Source organism: Plecotus auritus (assembly GCF_963455305.1).
Source record: "Plecotus auritus genome assembly, chromosome: 6".
Taxonomy (NCBI): Eukaryota; Metazoa; Chordata; class Mammalia; order Chiroptera; family Vespertilionidae; genus Plecotus; species Plecotus auritus.
Genome location: NC_137773.1, coordinates 22,821,504 through 22,848,517, shown reverse-complemented (window position 1 = coordinate 22,848,517; position 27,014 = coordinate 22,821,504). Strand labels below are relative to the sequence as shown.

General features: G+C 49.0%; 1 protein-coding gene across 6 annotated transcripts in view; it reads left to right on the top strand.

The window, feature by feature from the left end:
- Positions 1-26,538, top strand: part of ABLIM3 (actin binding LIM protein family member 3) — a 99,069-nt gene extending 72,531 nt beyond the window's left edge. For 2 of the 6 annotated variants that reach the window (XM_080675926.1, XM_080675924.1), the window contains 14 exons: positions 1,320-1,378; positions 3,531-3,602; positions 7,501-7,656; positions 9,186-9,215; positions 9,761-9,890; positions 10,599-10,697; positions 12,052-12,099; positions 14,177-14,311; positions 15,773-15,837; positions 16,950-17,097; positions 18,153-18,182; positions 18,765-18,848; positions 20,555-20,615; positions 21,305-21,606. In XM_080675926.1, coding sequence (XP_080532052.1) covers positions 1,320-1,378; positions 3,531-3,602; positions 7,501-7,656; positions 9,186-9,215; positions 9,761-9,890; positions 10,599-10,697; positions 12,052-12,099; positions 14,177-14,311; positions 15,773-15,837; positions 16,950-17,097; positions 18,153-18,182; positions 18,765-18,848; positions 20,555-20,615; positions 21,305-21,482 — 1,295 coding nt within the window. In that variant the 3' untranslated portion in view covers positions 21,483-21,606. Of the gene's footprint in view, positions 1-1,319; positions 1,379-3,530; positions 3,603-7,500; positions 7,657-9,185; positions 9,216-9,760; positions 9,891-10,598; positions 10,698-12,051; positions 12,100-14,176; positions 14,312-15,772; positions 15,838-16,949; positions 17,098-18,152; positions 18,183-18,764; positions 18,849-20,554; positions 20,616-21,304; positions 21,607-21,849; positions 21,931-24,405 lie in introns of those variants that run through there. The other 4 variants (XM_080675927.1, XR_013960970.1, XR_013960971.1 and 1 more) reach the window with 4 other exon arrangements.
- The last annotated feature ends 476 nt before the right edge of the window (positions 26,539-27,014 follow it).

Here is a 27,014-nt window from a genome sequence, read left to right as displayed (position 1 = left end):
AATCTAATCTATCCCACAAATGACAAAATGGCTCTAGAATTAGAATTTTGGAGATAAAAATAATCTCCAAGACCACCCACACCTCATCTCCTTGTTATTCAGATGAGGAAATTGGGGCCTTAAAGAGGAGGTGTTAGAGGCTGAGCAAACACAAGAACCCAGGGCTCCTTATTCCAGGCCCATCCTCTCTTCACCACTCTTTTGGGTCTAATTGTTCAACCTTAAATCAACCTCCTGTCACTTAGCCAGTATTCCAGTCCCGGAGTTCAGGCAACAAACCATAATGGCGAGTATATCCCAAAAACAAAGCCAGACAAACAAATGCCATCTGGGTGCTCAGGAATCCAGCCATTTGCTGGCTCCTTTCCTTTTAGGGCTGGTTACAAGAGGAATGGCACCAGTGGGATAACATGTTCCTATTTTTTTCTTCTAATCCAGGACATCTGTCCCTTCTTTGGGGAATGTGTAATATTTGGGGCTCCTCAACATGTGACCAGCCACCTGTTGCTCATGCCTTTCCAAATTGGCCTCTCAGTTTGGGGCTGGCCAACTGGCTTCACATCCACAATGAAATGCAATATTCTAAATTTGAAGAGTCTGGCGTCTTTCAGGAATTAGCAGGTCAAGTCAAAGCTCTTGAGTAGAATATACATCATGACACTTCTTGCCCTTAAATGTCATAGCTCTGGTAGACTGTCACCAATCTTTGAAGAGAATGGAAGGCTGGAGTTCACCACAGTCTGTCAGTTTATTTCACCTCCACTGCCATTCATTCATTCAACATACGTTTATTGACCACCTGCTATGTGTCACTCACTGCCAATCGTCCACTCATCTATTCACCCCCACAAACATGTACGGAGACTCCACTGAGAGCAAAGTCCCATGCTGGATGCTGCGGGAGGTCCAGCAATGAATAAAGCCCAGCTCCTGCCCAGAAGGAGCTCTTAATTTAGTTGGGGTGATAAATCTACAAGCTACTATGATTTAAGGCCATATGTGCTAAGAGAAAAACAAAGAACTATGGATCACAGAGGAGCAAGAAGTCACTCTCAGCTGGCAGGTAAGAAAGTTTGCAAGAAGATGTCATGTCAGGCATTAACCTTGAGGAACGGGTAGGATTTGGACAGGCAGAAAGAGTGCATGGCTGGTTGAATCCCTGTAGCAGCAGAGAGCCAGGAAAAGCAAGGGTCCTCCTGGCTGCTGTGTAGGGTTCATATGCTGTTGAGGGAGTAAATGGAGATGGGAGAGGGTGGGGAGAGACTTGAATGCTGGTAGGTGTGAAAGGTCTAAGCCTCTGTTATTTTCCTGGCCCCCAGGTTCTGAGGTTTGGCACCCAATCTGCAAACAGGCAGCCCGAGCAGAGAAGAAGTTAAAGGTAAGCAAGCCCAGCTACTTTTTGCCACAGGCTGGGAGCATTGTGCTTTAATAGAAAGTAATTCCTTAGTGTGCATGCTCCCAAATGTGTGCCTAACACCCACCTCACGGGGCGGGATTAAGACATTGGATGTGAGAGCACTTTAAAAACTGTCCAGCAGCGTCTTAATATGAATTTGTAAGCGTTTCTGGGGTGAGGCTATACCCTAACCATTGCTTACCAAGATGGCAACCTCTCTGAGATGCCCCAATCTAAGGTCATTTATTAATAATAATAGTTAATATTGTCACAGGGATTGCGAGTTTGCAAAAGATCTTCACAGCCACGGTCTGATTTGATTTATTTAACTATGGGGCAGGTAGGGAAGGAATTTTATCTTTGCTTTGCTTGTGAGAAGACCAAGGTCTAAAGAGGGCGGGAATTTGCCCACAGTGATGCAGCCAGGCAGAAGCATAGCCAGTCTCCAGGCACATGCTGGACCAGTGTCCCTCTGAATTACTGTGATTCTGGGTTCTTGATCCAAGAACTGCAGAGAGGGGCCCTGTTCCTCAGTCCTTGATGCTGTGCAGGAGATACCTGGAATGTGTGTTGGGGGCACTTGATGATCTCCAAAGTGCCCCTACACTCTGGCCCTCAGATCAACTTGGTCCCTTGGGACCGTGTTAAAAGTTACCTGCTAGAGTCTCAGGTAAAAACACATGTGTACGATTTCTGACCAGCTGGTGAAATGTTGTCCTTTGCCATCTCATCCATCTAATGTAAGTTTGGGGAAAGAGATGGTTTATTGATGTATAATTTTTTTGACCCAGGAGTGGGGGTTTTTTCCTGTTTCTTCCAAGGCCTCTCTCTTTCTTTTAAGGTGTAAGAAGACCTAATCATCCTTTTCTTCCTCAATGTCCGCCTCTTTGGTGGCATTTCTCAAATTTCAGTCACCCTACAACCCTGATGCTTTTTGCCATATCTGTGTGCTACCTGTATCACTACATAATTAACATTTTTCTTTTTCTTTACATAAACTCACTACTTTTTACTTAACTAAACTTATTTTAAAATAAAATGTTATAGCACCATCTGGAAAACCAGTATTACTTGCTATAAATAGAAGGTAACCGTAAAATAAATTAGATGAACATGAAATAATTCTTAAGAATACAATTCTCAAGAATAATTCTTGGAAATTCTAGCTGGATCATGTTGCCTTCACTCTTTGTTAAAAAGGCAGGGGAGAGGGTGTTGGGGAATTAGCAATTGTCAAGACAGTTGTTGAAATGTATTAGCACAAAATTAAGACTTGCTCCTTGATCTGAGAGGACTGAAATAGAACTTAACATTTTACTCTCTCATTCTAGGATTCTGTATTACCAAATGTTCCACCTAAATTCATCTCCACTAGAGCCATACTTGTTCACAAAACACTGCTATACAGCCCCACTCAGAATGCTTTAAGTTGTAGGATGAGAGATCTGAAAGGGAATTTAGCAATCCCTAAAACCAACCCCTTCATTCTACAGATCAGAAATTCAAGATCCCTAAAATCACATAGTTCATTAGTGGTCCTTAATGCTCACTCTGTTTACTTTTTAACCACACCATGCTGCCACTCTCTGATGCACTGAGACTGACACAGTGTTGTTCTGCTAAGGAAGCCGTTAGTCCATCACTGCCATTATTTAGAGAAAGATTTTTTTTAAGTTTATCATTTAGGTTGATGTCAATTTGCAATGGATATACTATAAACACTAGGTATATTGTGCAATTATGTGAAGTTTAACCTACTTTTATATTTTGTATAAGCAAACTACATTTGGAATAGTGCTAACCAATTTTATTCATTTAAAGTAAATACATTATTGGCTGGGATTACCTCAAATAAGAAGTTTTAAGAGTAACTTCCTATCTAAAAGGCCAATTACAAATATGTAAAAACAAATCCATATTTAGTCCAACAGCCTGAAGTCCCGTACATTTCAGATTTCATTCACACTCAGACATTGATTTAAAAGGCAGTAAAGAGTAGGTACAGAATAGCCAGAGAGTGCTTTTAATAGTATTGCTAATGTTCCCTGAAGAGCTGGGTTCTTATACCCCGTCTCCCCCTTCCCACCAAGTTGGGGTGAGCTTCTCACCCCTTCTGTCTTTGTCTCTTGCACAGCACAGGCGAACGTCTGAAACTTCCATCTCACCCCCTGGATCCAGCATCGGGTCACCCAACCGAGTCATCTGCGTATGTATCGCTTCTCCGCACAGAGAGGACTTTCTTATCCCTGAGCCTGGAATCTAAAGAGGTTCTTAGGATAGAGACACCTGTCAGGTTTTCATCCAGCTGGTGTCCACTGTTGTCCAGTGTGCCAACATGTGCTAGGCGCTGTGCTGGGTCCTGAGGATACAGTGGGGACAGGGAGGACATAGCCCCTGCCCTTGGGGAGCACACAGCTTAGAAACAGTTATAGGGATAATATCGCGATCAGGAGGAGCATGAGAAAGAAAGTGCAGCAAGAGCAAGAGCCCTGGACGAGCTCTGAAACAGTGCAATGCCCACCCTTCCCATTACTTAACTGAGACAAGGGCAAGAGAAAAATTGGGGATTAGAGTCCTATTCAGGGTGGGTATTGAACGGGATGTCAAAGGGGCGACAGTGGGTGAGGTAAAGAGGCAGAAAGGAGGAAGAAGCCATATGAATGTGGAAACATGGCCATAAAGGATTTGCAAACACATAAAAGAGCTTCCTAACTGTGTGAGAAGTCCAGGGATGGAGTAAACCTTGGGCATGTGTCTGAGCTCCCACCCCTAGAGGCATTCAAATACAGATATTCATCATTGCCAGGGATGTGGCAAAAGGGACAAGAGTTGAGATAGATGACCTTGGATGTGTAATTTATTCATGCATTCAACAAATGCATACTGAATGTCTACTCCACTACATGCTGTCCTCTGCACTGGGGAGATGGTGGTGCCTCACCAACCTGATCCATAATGTTGAGCACATAATTCCATGGGTAATCAGCACATAATTCTGATAGGTGCTAGGAAGAAAAAGTGCAGGGTGCTCTGATGATGCTGCAAATTAACCTGACGGTCTAGGGACAATTGGTAGTAGAATCCTAGGAAGAAACATTTAAGCTCAAACCTAAGAGAGAAATAGAAGTAAGATAAAGGAGGTGGGGGAAGCACAGCCTGAGAGGACCACAATGAACAGACTATTTCAGCCTTCCTCAAGTCAAATGAGCCCAAAAGACCAGAAATGGGGGCTAGAGGTAATGTCTAGAGCAGGAAACCCTAATAAGAAGTTCTAGAGACAGTCCTCAAATCTGCCAGCCCTGGGTGGGCCCTGCCCATCATGCCTGATCATTATTTTACTCCAAATCCACATCCAGTTTCCTCCTTGATTGCTGGATTATGCCTATTGATGGGACTATCTCCTTTCCTTTCTTCCTCTGTTTAAATTTTTAAAAGATGTAACAGTAACCATTGACTGCATCTTCAATATGGGTTAATACTGCCATGCGGCTCCCACAAAAGACAAGCGACTTTGATCACAGGCTGTACGTACTGAAGATTCCTGTCAGAACAAGGAATGGGGCCAGACCACGGCAGGATTAATGAGCTTAGTTTCGGGGCCTATACCGTGAGAAGGTTATCGACCAAAGTGGGCCTGTCTCCAAGGTGTTACCACGGTGTATGAACTCAGGATATATAGAGCTGCACTGTAGAGCCCTTAATGCCTGGCTGGCCTCCTCTGTGCTTCTGAGGAGCCTTGCTAACCTTGGTGAAATAAGCTAGGCCCTGATGATGTTCACCCTGGAGGCAGCTCGTAGAGTTGCCCCTGTGAGATGCAGCTCGACTACAGATGAACAACAGCAACTGGGGATACATGCCACTGTGCCCTCCAGCTGATCCCTATACATTGAGATCAGTTACCCCCACATCCTCGCATAGGCATGTGTGTTCCCTTCTGTATCCTCCTACTCTCCCCTTAATGACGCCTCACTTTCAGCTGCTCAGGGGAATGACGGCACACGTGTTGTGAGTCATGTTTTAAGTCAGATGTTCCAAATATGGCTTCCAAAGTCAGGGAAGAATCCATCCAACCACATTTGGGACAGGCAATAACAGGTGGAAGGAAAGAGTATTGGTTTAGTTTTCATAAATACTGAGGTTTGGTATTAAAATAGAATTATTAGTGTGCCTGGAGATGATAGGTCCTTTCAAACTTTGCTCCATCCCCCCACTGACTGCTACAGTCATCTCCAGGTGACTTGACTTGGATCAGCTCCTCATGGTCTCTTCCTTCTTTCCTGGCTAAATATGTTAGGATGCCTCTGTCCAATCACTATAAACTCATTTATAACCTGGAACAAGGCAGCGATAGGAAGAAACATAAATTTACTGTTTCGGAGGTTTGGAGAAAAATGCTGAGATGATTATTGATGGGTTGAAACAAGTTTGCAAGATGCCAAGAGTTCTCAAGGTCAAGATCTAATATCCCAGGATGAAAGGCAGCAGTTACTTCAGTAAGTGGACTCTCCAAATGAGGACCCTTTACCCACACACCGCCAAATTGGTACAGATGTGGATGTCTGACCCTGGCAGGGTCTGGCAGAAATGAGATGGCATACCTCAAAGGGTTTAAGTGAGACAGGTTTTGTGAAGAGAGCATTTGCAGAGATGTGGGCAGGGTTAGGGGACCCACTTAGTGCAGCATCCCAGGACTACAAGAATGGGAAGTTGTCACCACCCTCAGCCTAAAGGGAAAGGATGGTAAGAGCTGGAGCTATGGAAGAGCAGTCCCAGGCAGGAGCCATGCCCAACCACAGCCAGGCAAGACAGGTGCTACGGGGACAAGTACACAGCCTCTTCACTCTCCTCCCACTCTGCAGGTGCCTCCCCCACTTTGGCCAACCCAACTGAAAGACAGGGAGCCTATGATAGAGTCCATGGGGCCTTGGAGCCTAGGTCAGGGCAAGGAGAGTGGACAGTGGGTCTAGGAGAAAAGGGGGATGAATAGCACAGTGCCCAGAGAGCACTGGGATGGGACAGGATGGAACAGTGGAAGGGCCATGGGAAGTGTTTGAAATACCAATGCTTTTAAGGTCTTTATGAAAGCTGTTCTCTTTATACTAGTCGTGGCCCTGAGAATTACCTGGCCCCCAAAGCACTGGGAGATGTTATGAGGATAATACAGTCTCCTTGGATGCCCTATCTAGTGACTCTCTTAATTTACCTCACTTCAGCACCTTGAGAGCACAGTAATTATGAGGGGACAGAACCTGTTAACCAGAGCATAAACCGGGTCACAGAAGGAGGATGCAGACATGGAAAGAACATGGCTTCAGAAACCACGAGACATGGGCTGTCCCCTGCAAGGGGAAGCTCTCTCCTCATCCATGCATTTCTAGAAAACTGAACTTAGGCAAAGTCAGGTAGTAGAGGCTCAGTTCAGTTCGATGTGAGGAGCAGCTTTCTGATGCAGCCCTTTGACAGCTGTAAGCCAGTGAACGCCCCACCCTAGGGAACGAGGAGAGGCCACTGGAGAGGGCAGGCTCTCAGGTTAGGCTAGCTGGCTTTGAATTCTGGTTTTGCTGCTTATTAGCTATGTGACCTTGGGCAAGTCAATTGATTTCTCTGTGCCTGTTTCCTTATTTAAAGGTGTGGATAATATTAGTACCTACTATTAGAGTTGTGAGTTGTGGAGTTAATCCATATAAGAGACTCAGAACAGAGTCTGCCTCATAATAAGTGCTCACTAAATGTCAGCTAGTAATCTCTACCATGATTATTTCTGTCTTTGCCTTCTTCATCATCCTCAAGAATGCTGTGAATGGGGTATCTTCATTCTGTGGGGTCAGAATGCAGTCAACACCCTGACACTTCACAGAGATGTCTTGACATGTGGAGGAGATAAGTCCTGTAAAGCACAGGGCCTCACACATCATATGTGCACAATCAGTGTTGGCCCCGTTGGAATGGATGGCCTCAAAGACCTGTCTTATTCTCACATTCTGCAAGTCTTCCATCCTAAAGTTTTGTTTCTAGTGGAAACTGGAGAAGCTTATTCTCCCTATGCCTCTCTCCTTTCCCTCTTATCTTTCTGCTTCTTTCCTGTCCATTTCCTTCTTCCCCAGGCTAAAGTGGATAATGAGATCCTTAATTACAAAGACCTGGCAGCTCTCCCCAAGGTTAAGTCCATCTACGAGGTACAACGCCCCGACCTCATTTCCTACGAGCCTCATTCCAGATACACGTCTGATGAGATGCTGGAGAGATGTGGCTATGGAGAGGTATGGCATCTTGCCCCTCTCTCTGGGGCTGCTGGAAGAGAGGAGGGTCCATGGGGTCCCCAGTCCCCTCCATCACAGACACTGCCCTCCACAGTGTTGACCCAAAGACTCTTTTAAAATTGAATTTACAATTAGCATTTTAAAATCAGGTGATTTCATCCAAAAATCTGACTTACTTGAAAAATTAGAGCTGACACTACACCAGTATTTCCACCTTTTAGAGATGGGGAGCAGGTTTCCTGGGTCCCCACCACTTCCTGAGAACCCCAACATTGAAGCTGAGAACCTGTAACTACTTATCACTTAAAATACTGGTTTTCTTACAGTGGAGAAATTTTATACACAGCCCATGGCTCTTATCCCCTGCCACAATTAATGGCCATTTGGGTTTATAATCCTGAGTTAGTAGGTTCTCTGGTTTTTGCACTTGACCTTAAATCCCTGAACTCAAAGCAAGAGAGAAACTCTTATAAACACTCAGCACCAGATGGCTTTTGAAATAAATAGTTCCTGGACAAGAGAAAGTGTTCTCTGGAGAAGGCAGGGTGGCCACTACCCGGGAGGTCCTGGCCATCGATATCCCAGGAGATTTCTAACTCCATCCCAGACTCCTGAGCTGAGAGCATTTGGAGCAGAAGGACCCCTGGCGTAGGGGGGGCACAGACTGAGGTTCTTGTCCCTGTTCCACCACTGTCCCCTTCCTCTCTAGAGGGACTGGCTTCCGTTTTGGTTTGAGAGCCTGGTGCTGAGACTCTCTGTGTTCTGGCCCCTGAAATGGACCAGGAAAAGGGGACCAAGTGTTTGGTAGAAGCTGATTTTCCTAAGGGCAGAGATGGCCCACAAGCCACACCCACCCCTGAAATTTGTTTCGTTTCACTCACAAAATATCTTTTAAAAATGTAAATTAGTTTTCAACATTTAAACATTGGGAGATTTCAACTAAGAATTTGCCTTTCTGACTTGTCTTAGAAACTTTAGAAGCTGTGTTAACATTGGACAGACATCCCAACCTGGCCCTGATGTTCTAGGGCTGAGCAGCCCTCGGTGGAGGGGACGTTCCATCTCCAGCTTCCCACACCATCCACTGGCCAACTCCCGTGTTGATGGCACCAGCCTGGCCCTTGCTTGGCCCTACCTCTGGATCCCCTACCCAGGCATTGTCCTCATGAACTACAGAGAGGTTGTGAATGGGTAAAGAGACAAGGATGGGTCATGAAATGACTCTGAGCTTGCAGTGGAGAAGCCTGGGTCCAGGTGAAGACCCTGCCGCCTCCTCCCTGAGAGGTCCCGAGCCTTCCCGTTCTCTCTCTGGGCCTTGGCTTTCCCATTTGAAAAAGGAGGGCATAACCTCAAGGTTGTCTACCACCTGTCAGCACTGCTATCCTGCAGCTCTAAGTGAGGGTTATTCGGACAGGAAGGCCGAGGTCAATAGAGGCCCTCTCTTTGCTGAACCATTTAACTGCTCTCTGTCCCTCTCTCTCACCCCCTTCTCTCCTTCCATGACTGCCTTCAAACTCTTCGCTTCTAAGTCGCTGGGAACGTTATCTCCCTATTCCCAGGTAATTGATCTGGTTTGGGGAGACCTTTTATATAATTGTGTCCCTTGATGCTGAGCAAACAGGCCCGATAGATGTGAGGTCCTCTACTCCTCCATAGTCAGTTAGATGTGAGGTCCTCCCGGAATTCCCAAGGGGCCCGAGCCCTTGACCCAACCAGGGCAGTGATAGGGAGACAGGAGCATGACCTGGAGGAAGGGGTGGTGGCATAAAGGGTAGAAATGATTGGGGGCAAACCTGATGTACCCTTTCTACCCAGAGAAGACCTCCCCAATGCTTCTGTGATCCTTGGCCAGGATTCCAGGGACCTGACCCTCAGGTTCCATTCAAGGGCCTGTGAGTGATGGGTGAAGGCCCTGGAAATTCTCTGCACCCTTCCCTGGGTTGTGCATGTAACCTACGGAGGGGTCTCTATTCAGAAGGGCAGCACCATGCTTCAGCCCCTAGAATCCCAGATTCTCTGTCACTCCCCCAAATGCCTACCAGAACCTTGGGCCATAGGCCCACCTAGTTGCTGGCCTTGCTCACAGCCCCATTTCCTCCCCCAGGACATCTATGAAAACCTGGACCTCCGGCAGAGACGGGCCTCCAGCCCGGGATACATCGATTCCCCCACCTACAGCCGGCAGGGCATGTCCCCTACCTTCTCCCGCTCACCTCACCACTACTACCGCTCTGGTAAGGAAGGGGGAAGCCCCCAAAGGGACAGGAAGAGCCAGGGGGACAACACAGTGGTTTGATGTTCCCAGCTGTGGAGACAGAACAGGGCTTTCCTGAGATCTCCGTTTTACAGCATGGCCTCTGTAGGCCTGTGGCCACCCAGGTGACCAGCTGGGCCTCACTGAGTCCCTGCAGATGCCCTTGGCAGGGGAGAGGAAGAGCAGCTGTGGGGAATGGGTGGTGAGCGGCTAGGAGAGGGGAGTGGCAGGCAGCCCAAAGGCCCTAGCTGGAAGAAGACACTTCAGTCCTCAGCCTTACGCCTGCCTGGTCCAGAGGATAGAACCAAAGGACCCGAAATGGGGCTGTGGCCTGGCCTTCACCCACAGTCCAGCCCCACCCAGGCCAGTCAGGTCGTTGACAGCCAGCCCTGAGATTAAGGGTGAAGCCAGCAAAGCGATTAAGGGAGGGGGAAGGAGGATGGGAGGGCGGGGTAAAAATGCCTTCCTGAGCTTAGTGGAGTGGATTCTTCCAACCCACAAAACCTGACTTTGGGGTGAAGCAAGAAAACAGGGTCAGGCCTGTTTCTGCAGACACAGTGCATGAGCGCACAGCTGATTCCCCACTGTCCCTACTCCCCACACTTCACTGCTGCCTTGACTGCCACCGCGTTAATGCCTGTTTTCTCTGCCTCTGTTCTCTCTGGGGACCACTGCCTGCGTGCTCCAGGGCCCGAGAGTGGCCGGAGCTCTCCATACCATAGCCAGTTAGATGTGAGGTCCTCCACTCCAACCTCTTACCAGGCTCCCAAGCACTTTCACATCCCAGGTAGGCTGCCAGCCCGGAACTCCCGGCATGGACGGATGCATGCTTCATGGGGTTGCCGGACACCCTGCACCGGCACCGAGGAGAAGCCAGTTCCTGGGGACCCTCCCTAACCATCACCGGAACTAACCTGCCCTCCAGCCCTGATACACCCACAGTCTTTTACTCTCTTGACAGAATCAACCTTGGTCAGGACCGCCAGGAAGTAGCCCAGGGAAGTGCCTCGAATGTCGAGAGGCTGTGATGAGACACAGCAGTAATCAGGCTGAAAGTCAGGGGCTTTTGCATCAAAACTGGGGATTAAATCTTGATCCTGCTGCTTATATATAAGCTGGTGACCTCAGACCAGTTACTTAGTTTCTCTGAGCCTCTGTTATTCCTTCTGTACAGCCAGGCACTATTCTGGACCCTGAGGCTGCAACTTAAACTAGCCCAGATCCTGCCTTCATTGTGTTTATGCTCTAATGTGGGGAGAGATATCATAAATGAGTAAACAAATAAGTAAAAGGATAATTTCGGGTGACAGTAGGTGCTGTAGATATAATAAAACAGATAGAATGAATGGGGTGCGGGAGGCTGGGCTAGATGAGGTGGTCAGAAAGGGCTTCTTGGAGGTGGTGACAACATTGAAGCCAAAAGATGAGAAGGAGTCATCCTTATGAAGATCCCAGGGGAAAACACCCTGGCAGAGCGAGTACAAAGGCCCTGACACAGGCCAGTGTGGCCAGAGGTGGCGAGCCTGAGGGATAGCGATAGGTGAGCTTGTAGGTATGATCTAGACAAGATCTCACCCTGAGTTATAGCCTAGACTATTCTCCCAACTCTGAGCGCAGGTTCTCACTCCCCACTCACTTTTCCCGGGAGCTTGTCCTGCTGTTTCATCTACACCTTTCCCATCCTGTCTGTTTTGAGGAAGTGGGAGGAGATGACGCTGAACCGTGGCTGCAGCATTCAGGGCACTTTCTCATGGAATGAGGCGTGGCTGCTGGGTGGAGGCAGTGGGGCCTGTCCTGCATGGGGCCTGCTGAGCACATGCTCACCCTTTGCCTGCATGCCTACCATTCAAGCCCCAAGTCCCTTCCTCTGCACCATCTGAATCCATCCATTCCTCTCCCCTCACCTTTCCTGGAACCTAGTGGTACAGGTTGGAAGCTCAGCTTTGGAAGAAGAAGTCCACCTGGGAAAAGATGGTGGACCCTTGGGAAAACTTATGGACCATCTCTCTCTTCTGAGATCAACTGACCAACTGTTTTCTCCTTTTCTCCTCTCTCTCCCTCTCCCTCTCCTTCTCCCTCTCCCTTTCCCTCTCCCTCTCTCCCTCTCCCTCCCTACTGTCCCTTCTGGGTCTGTCTGGCAGCTGGAGAAAGTAACATCTACCGGAAACCCCCGATCTACAAACGGCATGGTACGGTCTGAGGCAGAGCGGACATGGCCAGGCAAGGGATGTGGGGCAGTTAACACATGTGCCAATGGCGCTGCACAGGTCACCAGGAGGGACACCTGCAAGGTTGCACCTCGGTCCTTACTGACTCCAGGGGACACTGGAGAAGAGTGTGGTGACATTTTATTTTTTTTAATTTTTTTTTAATATATTTTATTGATATTTTACAGAGAGGAAGGGAGAGGGATAGAGAGCTAGAAACATCGATGAGAGAGAAACATCGATCAGCTGCCTCCTGCACACCCCCCACTGGGGATGTGCCCGCAACGAAGGTACATGCCCTTGACCGGAATCGAACCCGGGACCCTTCAGTCCGCAGGCTGACGCTCTATCCACTGAGCCAAACCGGTTTCGGCTGTGGTGACATTTTAAAAGAGCAAGGAAGGCTTCATATCCCCTCCATCCTTTGCCGCCATCTCCCCAATCCCCCTTCCCTACTGTCTGGTGTCCTAAATTCCATGGTCAGAGTAACCCTTGTCAGCGTACCTCTGGGAGGGGCACTCCCAGGGCACTGACGCTCAGTCATTCATCACTGAGGCCTGGCGGTTCCTGCAGGAGCACTTACTGAACCTCAGTGCAGTAAGCACATCTCTTAGCCAAGGATACGGAGGCACAGCTGCCACCCTGTCACCCTCGCATGCCTACAGGTCTAGGTGGATAACAGAGATGGTGGAGCATGGAGCCAGCAGAAGCAGCCCTGAGCCAGGTTCTGATCTCACTGAGCTAGTGGAAGGGGCAGTACAAGTATAAATAGTGGCTCTGGGTACTTACAACCTGATGATTTAGACAAACATCCTGGATTTTGGAAGGGGCTGGGCTGGGGCCGAGGGGAGTCTGTGAGCATGTGCACGTCTGTGTGTGGCTGCAGAGGCCATACCATGTGCCCCAAGTGGCCACAAAAAGTCACCAACCCTGACAAAATTAGTTTGACTTTACATCTGGAAAAGGCCCCCAGATCTCAAAGCCCTCAGGACTGTGGGATTTTGCAGATGGCTCTGGGAGGCAGCACCAAAGCAGGGAGTGTGGGGTGGAGGTGGCTGAGTGGATAAGAGGGTGGATGAAAGGGCTGAAGGAGAGGGGCTGGGGACTGACTGAACCACATCAAAGAGAACTGGGAAGCTTTGGGAGCAAGTGCTGCTGGGGGAGGGGGCACAGCCTGGAGCTGGCTGAGGGCCATCCCAGGACCTTCTGCTGCCCTGGCTGCCAGGAGTGTAGACTTTGTCCCTATAGCTTCTCTCCTGAGGAACTGTCCTAAAGCCAGCCTTCTCTCTGCCCTAGCCAGCCTCTTGCCAGTCTTTGAGATATGCTAAAGTCACTGCCCCAGAAGGTTTTGTGGCTGCGATAGTTTTGATGGTCACTCCATGCTGTGGAATTCATGTGGATGGCATCTGAGCCAAAAGACTAATTCTGATGCCCACAGATGAGGAAACTGAGGCAGAGAGGGGAAGGACTTTCCCAGTGTTACAACTGAGTTAAATGGCAGAGCTGGGCGAAGAACCCAGCATTGCTGACTCCCTCCCTGTCCAGAGCTCCTTCCTTTGGGTCATATAGTCTCCCCAAGAAGGACGTGGCATCGCAGGTTGAGCAGGTTGACCTGACTCAACATGCAGCAGGGCTTGCTTGCCAATTCCCACCCTAAATGTGGCTCAAATCCACAACAAGGTCAACTGCTAGAAGGTAAGGAAGGTAAGGGCAAGGGCTCACCTGGGACATGTCCAATCTCACCTGGAGGAGCCACGGCCTTAGTGTTCACTCAGGAGCACACCTGGGAGTCTGTGGAATGTGGTAGAAGGAGCCCTAAGCGAGGTGTGATCCTGTTCTGGTCTAACTTGCTATGTGGTTCTGAGCAAACACCTTCCCCTCTCTGGTGTTCAGATTCCCAAATGCAGGCCTTGGCCTCAGTGCTTTTCCAGCTCCAATGCTCCATATTGTGGCCTTACTCCCCTGGGCTGGAGCCTGGCTGAGACATGACAAACAGTGTACATGACACTGGTCTAGAATACTCTGCCTCCCTAAAGCTCTCTCTTTGGGTCCTTTGCAGGTGATTTGTCGACAACAACCAAGAGCAAAACAAGTGAAGACATCAGCCAGGCCTCCAAGTACAGTCCAGCCTACTCTCCAGACCCCTACTATGCTTCAGAGTCTGAGTACTGGACCTACCATGGCTCCCCCAAAGGTAGTGTGCCCCGCAGGGGAACCAAGGCCAGAGCCCTGTCACCTACACCAGGGGCACAGGGCCAGGATAGTCACCTGCTCCTTCACATGACCATTCACTTATTCATTCGGCAAACATGTATTGAGGACCAGCCATGGGCCCTAGGGAAATACTGGGGAGCAAACCAGACCATGTCCTTGGCCTTGTGGACCTAACTAGAGCAGGAGGTGATATACCGGAGGTGAGACACAGGAGGTAAGAGAGTTGATGACAGGGGCATGCTGTTCAGCCTAGGAGATGACAAAGCGTCTCAGATGCAGAGACTGCTGCTACAGGAAGGGTGAGGAGGAAGCTTTGTAGAAGCTCATCTGCAAAGCCCAAGATGGGAGGGCAGTTGGGGGGAAAGAAACAGCCATCAGCTTAACCAGAGTTCAGAGCGGGGAGGGGAGGTGATGAGGAGCCAGATCCCACCGGCCTTGTGGGTTTTCGTCTTTATCCTAAACAGTAGGAAGCCGTTAAGAGTGACATGATCAGATCTATATTGTGAGAGACCACTTTGGCTGTAGGGTGGATAACAGTTTGGAGGATGGATGGACGGCTTTTGTAGTTACCTGGCAAAGAGTCTTAGTGGTCCTCAGGTGCAACCCCAACCAATCTGGCATCCCAAGTGTTTCCTTCAAGTATGGGAAGGAATTCTCATCACATGCCATTTTGATTCAATACACACCTTGGCTAACTGAATGTCCATTCTAAGCAAACCTTCTGAGGAGCTGAGAGGACCCCTTCCTCGCCCTCAAAGAAGTCTCCATTTAGAAAGGAGCTAAGACACCAGCACAACTATGACCCAAAGTGGACAGTGACCAGTGTCCATAAGAGAGAAGTGTTCAGAGGCTGCACAGCCAGCAGGTGTCGGGGAGAGGGGGGGTCTTAGATGAAACTGCTTCAATCACAAAAATACAAACAAAAAAAACAACTCGAAATGGCTTAGGCCAAATTAGGGATTTCCTGGATCAAATGACTGAAAGTTTTGTGGCACGGCTGGATCTAGAGGTGAATGAACATCATCGGGACTTATCCTGTCCCCCGAGTTGGGTGGCTCCATTCTCAGGCTGACTCTGCCCTCTTCATAGCGGCGGGAGCTCCGGCAGGTCCAGGCTTACCTCCTACTCTGGGCAGAAAAAGGGCTTCTCTCTCCCACCAAGCAAAGTCCCAACACAGCGGCTTACTAGCTCTGTTTGGGCAGTCAGCTTCACGCCCACCTCAGAGCCCAAGAATGGAAAGGGATGCTGGACATCTCTGTACAGGAGGCCATGGTGGAGTAGCAGCTCACCAAGTGCACTTGGGCAGGGTCCCTTGGCTTGAAAGTGGTGGCACGTAAGGGAAACGCCCACCTGTCTAGGCTCTACTGCCCCTGCGCCCTCTCCCCAGAGCAGGCTGAGTGGGCAGCACACGCAGAAGCTGATCCTCGCTGTCTTTTGGCAGTGCCCCGAGCCAGGAGGTTCTCGTCTGGAGGAGAGGAGGACGATTTTGACCGCAGCATGCACAAGGTGAGCTGGCCACCCCGCTGAATGAGATGCTTAGACGGTATGTTACTGAGGATGTTTTCACTTGCGAGTGACAGAAACCAAATTCAAAGTCATTTGTTGATGGGAAAAAGAAATAGCATAACTGAAAAGTCAAATGGCAGGATTAGCTTCAAGTATAACTAGATGCAGCTGCTCAAAAAACTGTCATAGGGAAGTCATCTCCCCCTGCTCTGGTGCCACTGCCTCTGCATTGGCCTCATGCTCAGGCAGGTTCTTCTCGTGTAGTGGCACGTGAGTGCCAGCAACTCTCATGCATTGCCGGTGGGAATGGAAAGTGGTGCCACTACTGCAGACACTGGTGGTTCCTCAGAAAGTTAAGTGTAGAACTACCATGTGACCCAGCAATTTCACCTCTAGATATATACCCAGAAGGACTGAAAACTGGTACTCAAATATATGTACACACGTGCTCATAACAGCACTATTCACAGTAGCCAAAAGGTGGAAGCAACCCAAATGTCCATCAGCTCACAAATGGATTTTAAAAATGTGGTATATCCATACAATGGAATATTATTCAGCCATGAAAAGGAATGAAGTACTGATACATGCCACAATGTGGATAAACCTCAAAAACATTAAGCTTAGTGAAAGAAGCCAGACACAAAAGCCCATATATTATACGATCTCACTTACATGAAATATCCAGAATAGGGAAATCCATAAAGACAGAACATAGATTGGTGATTACCAGGGACTGGACTGGGAGGAGAGGGTAATAGGGAGTGACTGCCTAATGGGTACAGGGTCCTTTTAAGGGGTGATAAAAATGTTTGAAACTAGATAGAGGTTGTGGTTGTACTAAATGCCACTAAATTGTTCATTTTAAAATGGTTAAATTTATATTATGTGAATTTCACCCAGACCACAGGACCACTTGTGAAGGAGAGATGAAGTCCCAGAAGAAAATATGGGCTGCAAGGAGGGAGGGACACTGGGAAGGCAAAAATAACAGAGGTTCACTATAGAGAGTCCAGGCACTCAGCCTCTCCCAAACCTGTTCCATGTCAGGGCTCTTTGCTTCCTTCTAACAGTTAGAATCTAACTCCATCTTGTTTCTCCCCCACCCCCAGCTCCAGAGCGGAATTGGCCGGCTGATTCTGAAAGAGGAGATGAAGGCCCGGTCCAGCTCCTATGCAGATCCCTGGACCCCGCCCAGGAGCTCCACCAGCAGCAGGGAGGCCCTGCACACAGCTGGCTATGACATGTCCCTCAATGGCTGTAAGCACTGTTCTGGGGCCTGCCTGGTGGGGGCTCTCTCCTCCACACTGTTATGGTCTCACTGGTTCTAGAATACAAACTTGGCAAGGGGCTCTGCAGGGCACTGAGTAAGACCATGTGCTGCGGTGAGCAGTCACTCCGCTTCTTGGGGCATCTGAAGCAGTGACTTCCAATCAGGTTCAATGTAAACAAAAACATCTTCTAATCGTCTGAATGGCTCAAAGATATAAGGAGCCCCTCTTGAAGTAGTGAGCCTCCTATCACTGGAGGTACACAAAGCAGAGAATTGATTCAAGCAGTTTGCCCTAAGAGTCACTGTAATCCCATCCCTGTTCCTGGACACACACATGCTCTGTCTGCCTCCTCTCTTACTTACCCCTGTGGGAGTCAGTCCTGCCAGGAAATCCTATCTCAAGTCAATACTTGATGGGTAATAACCTTGTCAAGATTAATCATCTTGACATCATATCAATACTTGATGGATACAAGTCAATACTAGATGAGTAGTAACCTAATGAAGGATAATCACCCTGACTTTAGGTGAGATTAAAGGAGATGGTGGTGGTAATGATGATAAAGCCAGTTTCATTCAGTGTTTTGCATGTGTCAGGCACTATGCTAGTTCCTTTCTGTATTATGTCATATATTCTTTACAATCACCCTGTAAAGGAGACACTCGCTCCCCATTTAAGAGATGAGAAAATTGAAGCATGATTAAGTAACTTGAAGAAGTTAAGTATCTACTAATGGCAGAGCCAGGATAGTTCTCTGACCACTGAGAGGCACTAATTTTACCCTCTGCCTCTGGGCTCTGTGCAGTATGCCGCCAATGCTGCTCAAAATTCAACACATTCAATGGCATCTGTGCAGCAAATAAAACACAGCACCTGCTATGCCCCAGGTGCTGGTCTAGGAGCTGGGAGGGAAGGTAGGATGCGGTACAACAATTGGAAACTGACCAGTGGGAAAGGAGGTAGTAAAAGAGACCTCTTCTCCCTCCAGCTCCTGTGTGTCTGTCCCTATGAACACTGACCTGTGGCTTTTCTCTCTTGCAGCCCCTAGGTCCCACTACCTGGCTGACAGTGGTATGTTCTGCCTGCCCTACCTTCAGCCCATGGTGTCCTGTGAGGGCCAGAGCTGAGTCAGCTGCAGGTCCCCCATAGCTGTGATGAGTATATAACATGGATGTCCCAGCACAGTCCTTCTCTCCAACAGTCTACTCTACCCCATTGTGTTTGTCAGCTGGTGGGCCTCAATTTTTGGTTTTAGAACGAGGGTTGATGTGCCCAGTAGCTCCCAGAGGGACAGAAAGAGTATGCGCCTCTTCCACCCATGTGAGAGCTTACCTGTCTGGGTTCCGAGCTCACCTCCAATCCCAGGGCCTTTGTCCAGAGCCACTCCGTGGCCAGGACAGGAGTCCATCATAAGAAGCTAGATGTGTGCAGGACAAGGCCAGAAGACTGTGTTAGTGGGTGCTTTGGGTGGGCCTAGAATTCTGTCAGACTGAGGCACCCCTAAGATTAGTCAGCTGCAAGCCTGGAGAGCAGTCGGAGGAGCTGTTGGCCTCCGCTATGGCCCCTTCAGAGTAATATTGGGGTTGGGGAGTAATATTGGCCACTTGCAGCCAGATGAGCTCAGGGAGAGGGGCCCCCAGCTTGGCCCCCTAGCAATTGTTTTGCTTCTTCTTTTCAGATCCCCTCATCTCCAAGTCCGCCTCCCTGCCTGCCTACAGAAGAAACGGGTTGCACAGGGTAAGAAGGCTATGCGGGGACATTGCCTCTGCGATGTTTGCGATTCCAGCATTAGCTTATGGTGATCACTTAGGGGTGGAACCTGGACAAAGGCCTTGGGGCTAGAGGTGGGTCAACTGAAGGAACCTAAAGGTAATGCTTGCTCTCCTCCCTGTGCTTGCTTTCACACTGTGTGTGAAAAGGAGCCCCCCGGGAGAGGCTGGCGAATGCCTGGCACTGTGCTAAGCACTTTACAAGCACTAACTCCTTTACCCTGTGAGGTAGTTACTATGGAGGCACAGAGGGGCGGGGGTGACCTGCTCAGGCTCTCACACCCAGTAAGTGCAGAGCCAGGACTCAAGCCCACAGCCCACACCCGACTGCCTGCTCCATTTGCCTGGCATGGCTTGGAGCCCTCTGAGCTCTTTGATGGCCTGCAACATAAAACCTTCCCAGAAATGGTGAGTTGGTTTAAGGACCTAAAGAGAATAAAAAATATGCCTTGTTAGCAAGAGGAGAGGCTGTGTGCATGGACAGGTGATAGGGAAAGCAGGGACATTGAGATAGATGTTTATTAACTGAGCACCTACTAAGTGCCAGGCACTGTTCTAGGTGCTGGAGGTACCGCAGTGAATAAAGTGGCTGCTTCCGGGGAGCTTGAGTTCTAGTTGGGGAGACAGACAACCAGCAAGGAAAGGTGGGATCTGCAGTCAGGTGGTCCTAATTGCTAAGATGGAGCTCAAAGCATGGGGGTAAGGAGAGAAGGCGGTCAGAGAGGGATGGATTTAAGCCAGGCCTGAGGCCACAAAGGTTCTTGCTGCTCGAAGACCAGCAAGACCCATCCAGATAGAGGGACGCACAGTGTCCAAAGGCCCGGGGAGGGGAAGGCTGGCATGGAGTGAGCATGAAGCCCGACCCGGGAGATGAAGCCCGACAGGGTGTCAGTAGGGCCCTGCATGCTGGTAAGGACTTGGGAGGGTTTTCAGTAACTGTGCTGTGTGACATGACTTCCTGCTGTATGGACTAGAGACTACAGAAGGACAGAAGTGGAGGCTGTACACCTGTTAGACTACTTTAGGGACGAGCATAAGAAAGGGATCCGAGCTCCACTGGAGCATGGTGGCTGGTGTTAATCAAGCTGTCCTGCTGAAGGAAACACAGGCCCTGTCCTCTGTGCACTCAGAGCTTGGACATTTGCTCACACAACAGTTATTTATTTAAAGTATTTCATGTACATCAGGCACCACTCCGGGTGCCTGGAATACATCAGTGACCAAGCAAGACAAAAACCCCTGCCCTCTGAGCTTCCATTCTTGTAGGGACAAACAGAAAGCAAGTAGTAAATAGTAAACAAGTCAAATTATATGGAATGTAGAAGGTAGTAAGTGCTATCGGGGGGAAGGGGGAAATGTTGAGCAAGATAAGGGAGAACACGGACTTGGGGAGAGGGCAAAAGCATTTTTAAATAGGGTTGCCAGGGTAGATCTCATGAAAGAAAGCATGGGATATAATTCACCAATAAATGAGTATTTCCTGAGTGCTTATTATGTGCTGGGCCTGGGCACTAGAGATATGGCAGTGAGTTAAATTACCCCAACTGGAGACTGAGGCTTCTGCGAGAGCCCCATGTCCCACACGCCCTGGTCCATTTTCTGGAAATAGGTGAGTACTTCAGGGAGGCAAGGTGAGCTTGCCTCAGGCCGGCCCTGGCTCTGTCTCCCCTGCAGACACCCAGTGCGGACCTCTTCCACTACGACAGCATGAATGCCGTCAACTGGGGCATGCGAGGTGAGTCACGGGGACTTCGGATGCACTGCTCATAGCTGTGACATGACCCTTAGTAAATGACTGCTACAGACTCGGGCCCCATGCTGGGCTCTGTCCAAACCCCAAGTTTCCACTCCCTTTCACTTCCCAGTCCCTCCCCTTCCCACTCCTCACCCCTCATCCTCTCAAATCCCTGGCCTTGGGTGACCTCCAGGCCATCTGTCACATCTGGGTTCCCGGAGCCATCCCAGAGCACTGCTATCCCGACACGGCTGAGCTAGAGTTGCTGCCAGCACTGGGTGTAGGGAAACACTCGGAGCCAAATGCACACTGTTCCCAGCAAAACTTCCATGAGCTGTGGGCAGTCTGCCAGAGGCTCTCCCGCCAGCCTCACCAGCTCCTCAAGCAGGCTCAGGCAGGAGGGCAGCTCATATAAAAACTTGGAGGGCCCCCAGACGATGGAGGGGGGGTTGTCTTTCCCTGTGCTTCAGACTTGTCTTATTTCTCTTCTAAATCTCTCAAAAGTCATTTTTCCCCTAAAACCATATCTCTGGATCAGCCCAACCCTTATCTCCAGCCATCCATGGTACTCCTACCGGCCTTGATTTGGGATGAATTCAGTAAGGACAAGGCCTCTAAGACAGAGGCCAGTATAGTATGCACAGCAAAGACCCATGTGTTTCCATTTTGTGTGTCTTTTCTCTCTACAGAGTACAAGGTAAAGAAGATGCACACACCCGGGAGGTCTCTGAGACACTAGGACCTGCTACACTGGGGACCAACAGGAGAATGACAGTGCTATCTATGCAGAAAGCAGGGGCCTCGATAAATAACCCCAAGGGTACCCTTAAGACCAACATTTCCAGTTCCTTGGCCCACTTTCCCTAAATCCTTCCCTATGACTCTTGCCTCCTGAAATCAGACCACTCCCAGTGGACCTCAGAGACTGCCTGGAAGCTTCCAAATCACCAGATATCACCATTTACATTCAGGAGGCCTTGTGCCCACATTAATGTCAAATGCCACCAAGCTTATCCCTAGTAGATCAGGGGACTCCGGACACTTGCCTTTTGGGAAAGGGTGGCTTGAGGCTGCCAGGCAACCCCAGAGAAGGCAGACCCAGCCCTCCCTCCAGACTTTAACTGCTGGCTCTTTCTGGGTAGAGGAGGGAGCCCAGACACAAAATGTGGCTGAAGGGACAAGCCCACCCCCCTCACCCAATCTGCAAACTCCTACCCCCATCCTTTCTCCTTAGATCTACCCTTATGAACTGCTGCTGGTGACCACAAGAGGAAGAAACCGACTGCCCAAGGACGTGGACCGGACACGTTTAGAGGTAAGTGTAGAAAACTGAGCAGGAGCCTTTGAGTTCAAAGGGATTCTAGTAGTTGCCTGGTCTCACCCAGCTCAGGAGGGCCCAGGGAAATGAATGGCTTCAAGGTCACACAGCTTGTTGAAAAAGTAGAGGCTCTGTTCCATGATGTTCTGTGCTGCCTCCTCAATTCACTCAGCATCTGTGCAACACAGGCACAGCATGTCTCACCTGCAGTTGATGATTCTGCAGATGAAAGAAGCAGCTAGATTTGGTCCCTGCTCTCAGAGTCCGGTAGATAAGAAAGTCAGCCTGGTTTTATGCAGGATTGTAGAGAAAACCAGTGTTGTGACAGTAAAAGCCTAAGGAAGCCTCAAGTCAGACTCCCTAGGTTCCAACCCTGATCTTGCCATCCCTAGGTGGGCAGCTTGGCCAAGTGACAATGTCTCTAAACCTTAGCTCTCCTCTGTAAGGCAGGGTGATTGTCATACTTCCCTCCAGTTGCCAAGTGACACAATGAAACAATACACAAAGCCTTTGGCGTTGAGTCAGGCAGTGTCCTGCAAAGCAAGCACTTCGCCAGTGTGGGATTGCTCTTATTCAGAGACCACTAAGGCTTGGCTGGAGGACCAGGCTTCCAGCAAGAGGAAGGATTTGGCTGGACTTTGAAAGTGGGCAGGTTTGGATGGGTAGAGAGAGGGAGGAGAACATCATGCAATAGAAATAGCATAGATAAAGGCACTGATGTGACCTGAGCATGGCGTTGGGCTTTCGAGCCACCCAGTACATTGGGCTTGGAGTTCCAGTCCCTGGTCACTTCTGATGCAGGAGCACCCTCTGTCCTTTCCACCCTCTTCCTGCCTCTCCCTGGACTGCCCCTCCCATCTCACTAGCCTTCTCACTCCTCAAGGCTGCATTGTAGTGATGCCTGTACCCCAAATCTCCCCAAGCCTCCCCCAGAATGTGTCACCCACCTCTTCCTCCAGTCTCCCCCAGCCCTGTGTCTAGCATATAGATCCATTTCCTCTGCCTGCCAAGATCGCGTGCTGTCTACCACATGGTCTAGACTGGGAGGAGATGCATATCAACCACCTTGACCTGACAGCGAGGAATTCACCCAGAATAGAGAGAGGGCTGGGGCAGTCGGAGGGGAATGCGAGTGAGTCCTTCCAGCCCTAGCATGTTGGGGTAGCAGCGAAGAAGCAGGTGATTCAGCCAAGGGCCTCCTTTCACTGTCTGGCAGTGAGAGTGTCTTCCAGTGCTGAAGGGGACAGCTCCCAGGGCAGTTCTGTGAGCACCAGCATTAAGGGACGGAAATGTTCATCCTGAAAACCAATTGCTCCTCTACACCCTCCAGGACACCCAGAAGCTCAGACCAGGGAAGCACAGCCTTCCCTGAGCACCAGAACCACCCAGGGAGCTTTTTAAAAGTACCAATACAGGGCTCCAACAGTTAAACTGCCGTCAGGAAGGAACTCCGGCTTCAGTGTTCAGAGACTCACGGGCATGTCTAACGTGTTGCCTGAGCTGAGACCACTGGGCTATAAACACTGCCCTAGCCCCCTGAACCAGTTCAGGAAGTGGACTGAACTAAGTCAATTAACTACTATAATTGCTGCCAACAAGTCATCTCGGTGATCCCAGTAAGTTTTCAGGCAGGATATATGCCATATATTTCTCACTTAACACACAATTTAAAATTTTATTTTGAAAAATTTCAGAACTCAAAAAGTTGCAAGAATAGCAAAATCAACATCCATCTACCCTTCACTTAAATGCACCAATTATTGATATTTTGCCACATTTTAAGTGTCATATATTTCTAAATCTAAAAGCTTTTGGCAAGGTATTAAGTTTCAAGACTGTTTGTGAGGGAGGGAGAGCAGTCAGAAGGTGGGAAGCAGGGGTAGGTGGAGGTCCTGCCATGGAATGCAAAGCAATGTTTTATTTTACAACGTATTATTTTCATATAAGAATGAGATGAAAGGACATTTCAGTGGGTGGATGAATATGAACAGTTGTGTTTTTCATTGACTAGCCTGAGGATCAGCCATCTAGATCATTTGTAAAAATATTAATAAGAGGAAATACACCCTAAATCTTGGCTATGCCCCCATCTTCCCCCAAAGGACAGAGGAGTAGCATTAATCCATACACACTCCTAAACACAGAATGAATGTGTGTAGCAGGATGTAGAAAGGTGAGGTTAACCTGGATGCATCTAGAGGCACTTAGGTGAAGCGTGAGTCCCACCTGAATCCTGAGTGGGGGCAGCCTCTTCAATCAGACCAGCCCCCGCGGTCCCTCCGATGAAACATTCACTCACACATTTATCCATTCAACACATATTCATCACACACCTTCTGTGGGTCAGACACCATGCTGGGCACAATGCACCCAGAGGAAACATATAGTGACCGCTCCTGCCTCTACCAACCTCCAGCCTACACCTCACATCCTCAAGCTGTTTCCTCTCTGTCCCCTCCCACTTCCTTTTAGCGCCACCTGTCCCAGGAAGAGTTCTACCAAGTCTTCGGCATGACTATCTCTGAGTTTGACCGGCTGGCCCTCTGGAAGAGGAATGAACTGAAGAAGCAAGCCCGGCTGTTCTAGACAGAGGCTCTATAAATATATATGCACTTATATAAAGATATATGTAAAGTCTCTATACTGGAGCTCAGTATAATCCTCTTGTGTAATGGGACACGCTGCCTGCCAGGAGACTTGCTTTTCTGTGCTGTCAGGCAAGCCCACGTCATCAAAATATTTTTATGCTCCTTACTTTCTCTTTTCTAAATGTAATGGGGTTAGGGAATGAATTTGAGGGGACGCCCATCCTTTTACTAGGGATCCTTTTTATACTGAAACATCTGTTCTAACTTGAGTCCCCCAAGGTCCAACCCTCCTTCCTAAAGGAGGTGCCTGAGGTCTCTTCTCTCTGCTTCTTAGCTCTTTTCTCCAGTCTTGAGTGTGGATGCTGACCATGCTGTTTCACATCTTATTGGCCCCAGAGGGGCCTTCCCATGGGTGGATCCACAGCCATCTCCCAAAGTCACTGAGCACCTTTGAGAGCCCTTGCAGAATTTTCTCATCACCCACAATGAGGAGTTCGGTGCTCTCTGGGGGTGATGCAGTTAGAAGTGTGGGCCTCAGGACTGCTCCTCACAGCAGTAAACAGAGGTGGCCAGGGACTTGGCCTCTCCTCGGCTCTTCAATCCTCCTCCTTCTGTACTTGATCCTAACCTCTCCCTGGTTCAAATCTACGACTCATGGTAAAGGAAAAGGCACTTCCTTTTCTTCCACCACTTCCAACTGGCCCCTCTACCTGGCCCCTACCGTGAGAACCAGAGAGAGGGATTGAGAGCTGGGAGCAGGAGTGGGAGATAGAGAAGGGCACCTGTTAGAACTGGAGCTGCAGGACCCCTTGGGGCCTCTTCCCCCTCTCACTGCTCCCAGCACCTCCTGACCCCTTCCCCCTTTGGAGGAGAGGCCCATTATTGCAGCCTGTATTCTTCAGCCTTACTACAATCTATGTGCCTGACAACTCAACACACCACAGGGCTAAGGTTCCCACCATAGCTCTAACTGACCAACTAGACAGAAAACCTCTATCACCCCTCTCAAGGTAATAAAGGCCATGTTCCCAAGAAAGGTTCCTGGTCTATGCCTGCTGGTCCCAGGGCTGGCAGGGCAACCCAATCAGGACCTGAATCCCACTACAAAGTGGGCCAAGTATCATAGGGGAAACTTTCTGAAGAATGGCTGCTCATGAGATTCCAGAATGAAGCAATGGCCCACACCATTCACGATCCTCCTGGATTTCCCAAGTGGCTGCTTTTCCTGCCTCCTTGCCTTCTGGAACGGGGTGAATGCTTAGCCTTCTCCCCTTCCCTTTCCAGACCTTCTACCCTGAGTTGGTGATGTCTGGTGGGGCCTGTTCCTTCCTGGAGATGCCTTGAGTCAGGCAATTTTGAGGTCTTGTGAGGAAGGACGAATGCATGGAAATGACAATTTTGACTCTCAAGAGGCTGGTGATGTGACATGGCAACTGTAGAACTGACTTCAATTCAACACACCCTCACTGAGCACCTGCTGATGCTGAGCACTCGCTGTATACTGAGCACTGAACGGGAGAGGGAGGTGGGACGCTGGGACGATCAGCATGGGCCTGGTCTGGGGGACGTGCCTACTAACAAGGCATGGACTCAAATGTGATGGGTGTAAGGCGGAAAGTGATGGGAGATGGCATGAGGAAGTGTTTGTGACATTACTGAAAAGGCAGATGGCAGTTGGTACAGACGAAGGAGACCGTTCTAGAGGAGACTGCATTTGAGCAAAGTTCGGGAAGCATCTTTGTAAACTGGGAGGAGACTGTAACTTGAAAGGGTGAAAGGATGAGGGACCGGAAGGGAGGTCTATTATGCTCTCATTTAAAACATCAACCCTCTCGGTTACTTCTCTTTATGGCCAATATCTTTCAAATGTCCTGACCCCTTAGAAATGTCCCCAGCCAGACGCAATCATTGAAACTGCCTCATTGTCACTGGTTGAGAACTTGGCAAGATTTGAAGGGCTTTTGTTATTGTTGTTGGATATTTTTGTTTCCCATAAAGGCACATGATTTCAACCCAGAGCTGTGTCCTTCTGTCGTTCGTAGTGGGAGTGGAAATGAGTGACATGGGAAGAGACTGAACCACACACATTTTTTTTCAAAATAAGAGTCTAGAGAGCAGATCTCCCTTGGCCTTAGTTTCTCCTTCTGTAAAATAAGAAAATTTGATGAAGTAAGCATCACCCAGGTTGGGTCCTGCAGAACACGGGTCCTGCAAGATGGTAGAGGATGTTCCAAGGACAAATAAGATTCTGTGATCAAATAATTATAATAGTAATAGTTCCTCATTATTAAGTACCAACAATGAGCCAGGTTCTATGCTGAGGAATTTACATCTACCATCTCATTTAAGCCTCTGTCACAACCCAAGAGGTGGCCATTATTCTTATCTCTGTCTCACAGATGAGGAAACAGTTTTGAAGAAGGTACATAATTACCCTGGTAGAGTCAGAGACCAATTCCAAGCTGCCCAACTGGAGAGATGGGCTTATCTATC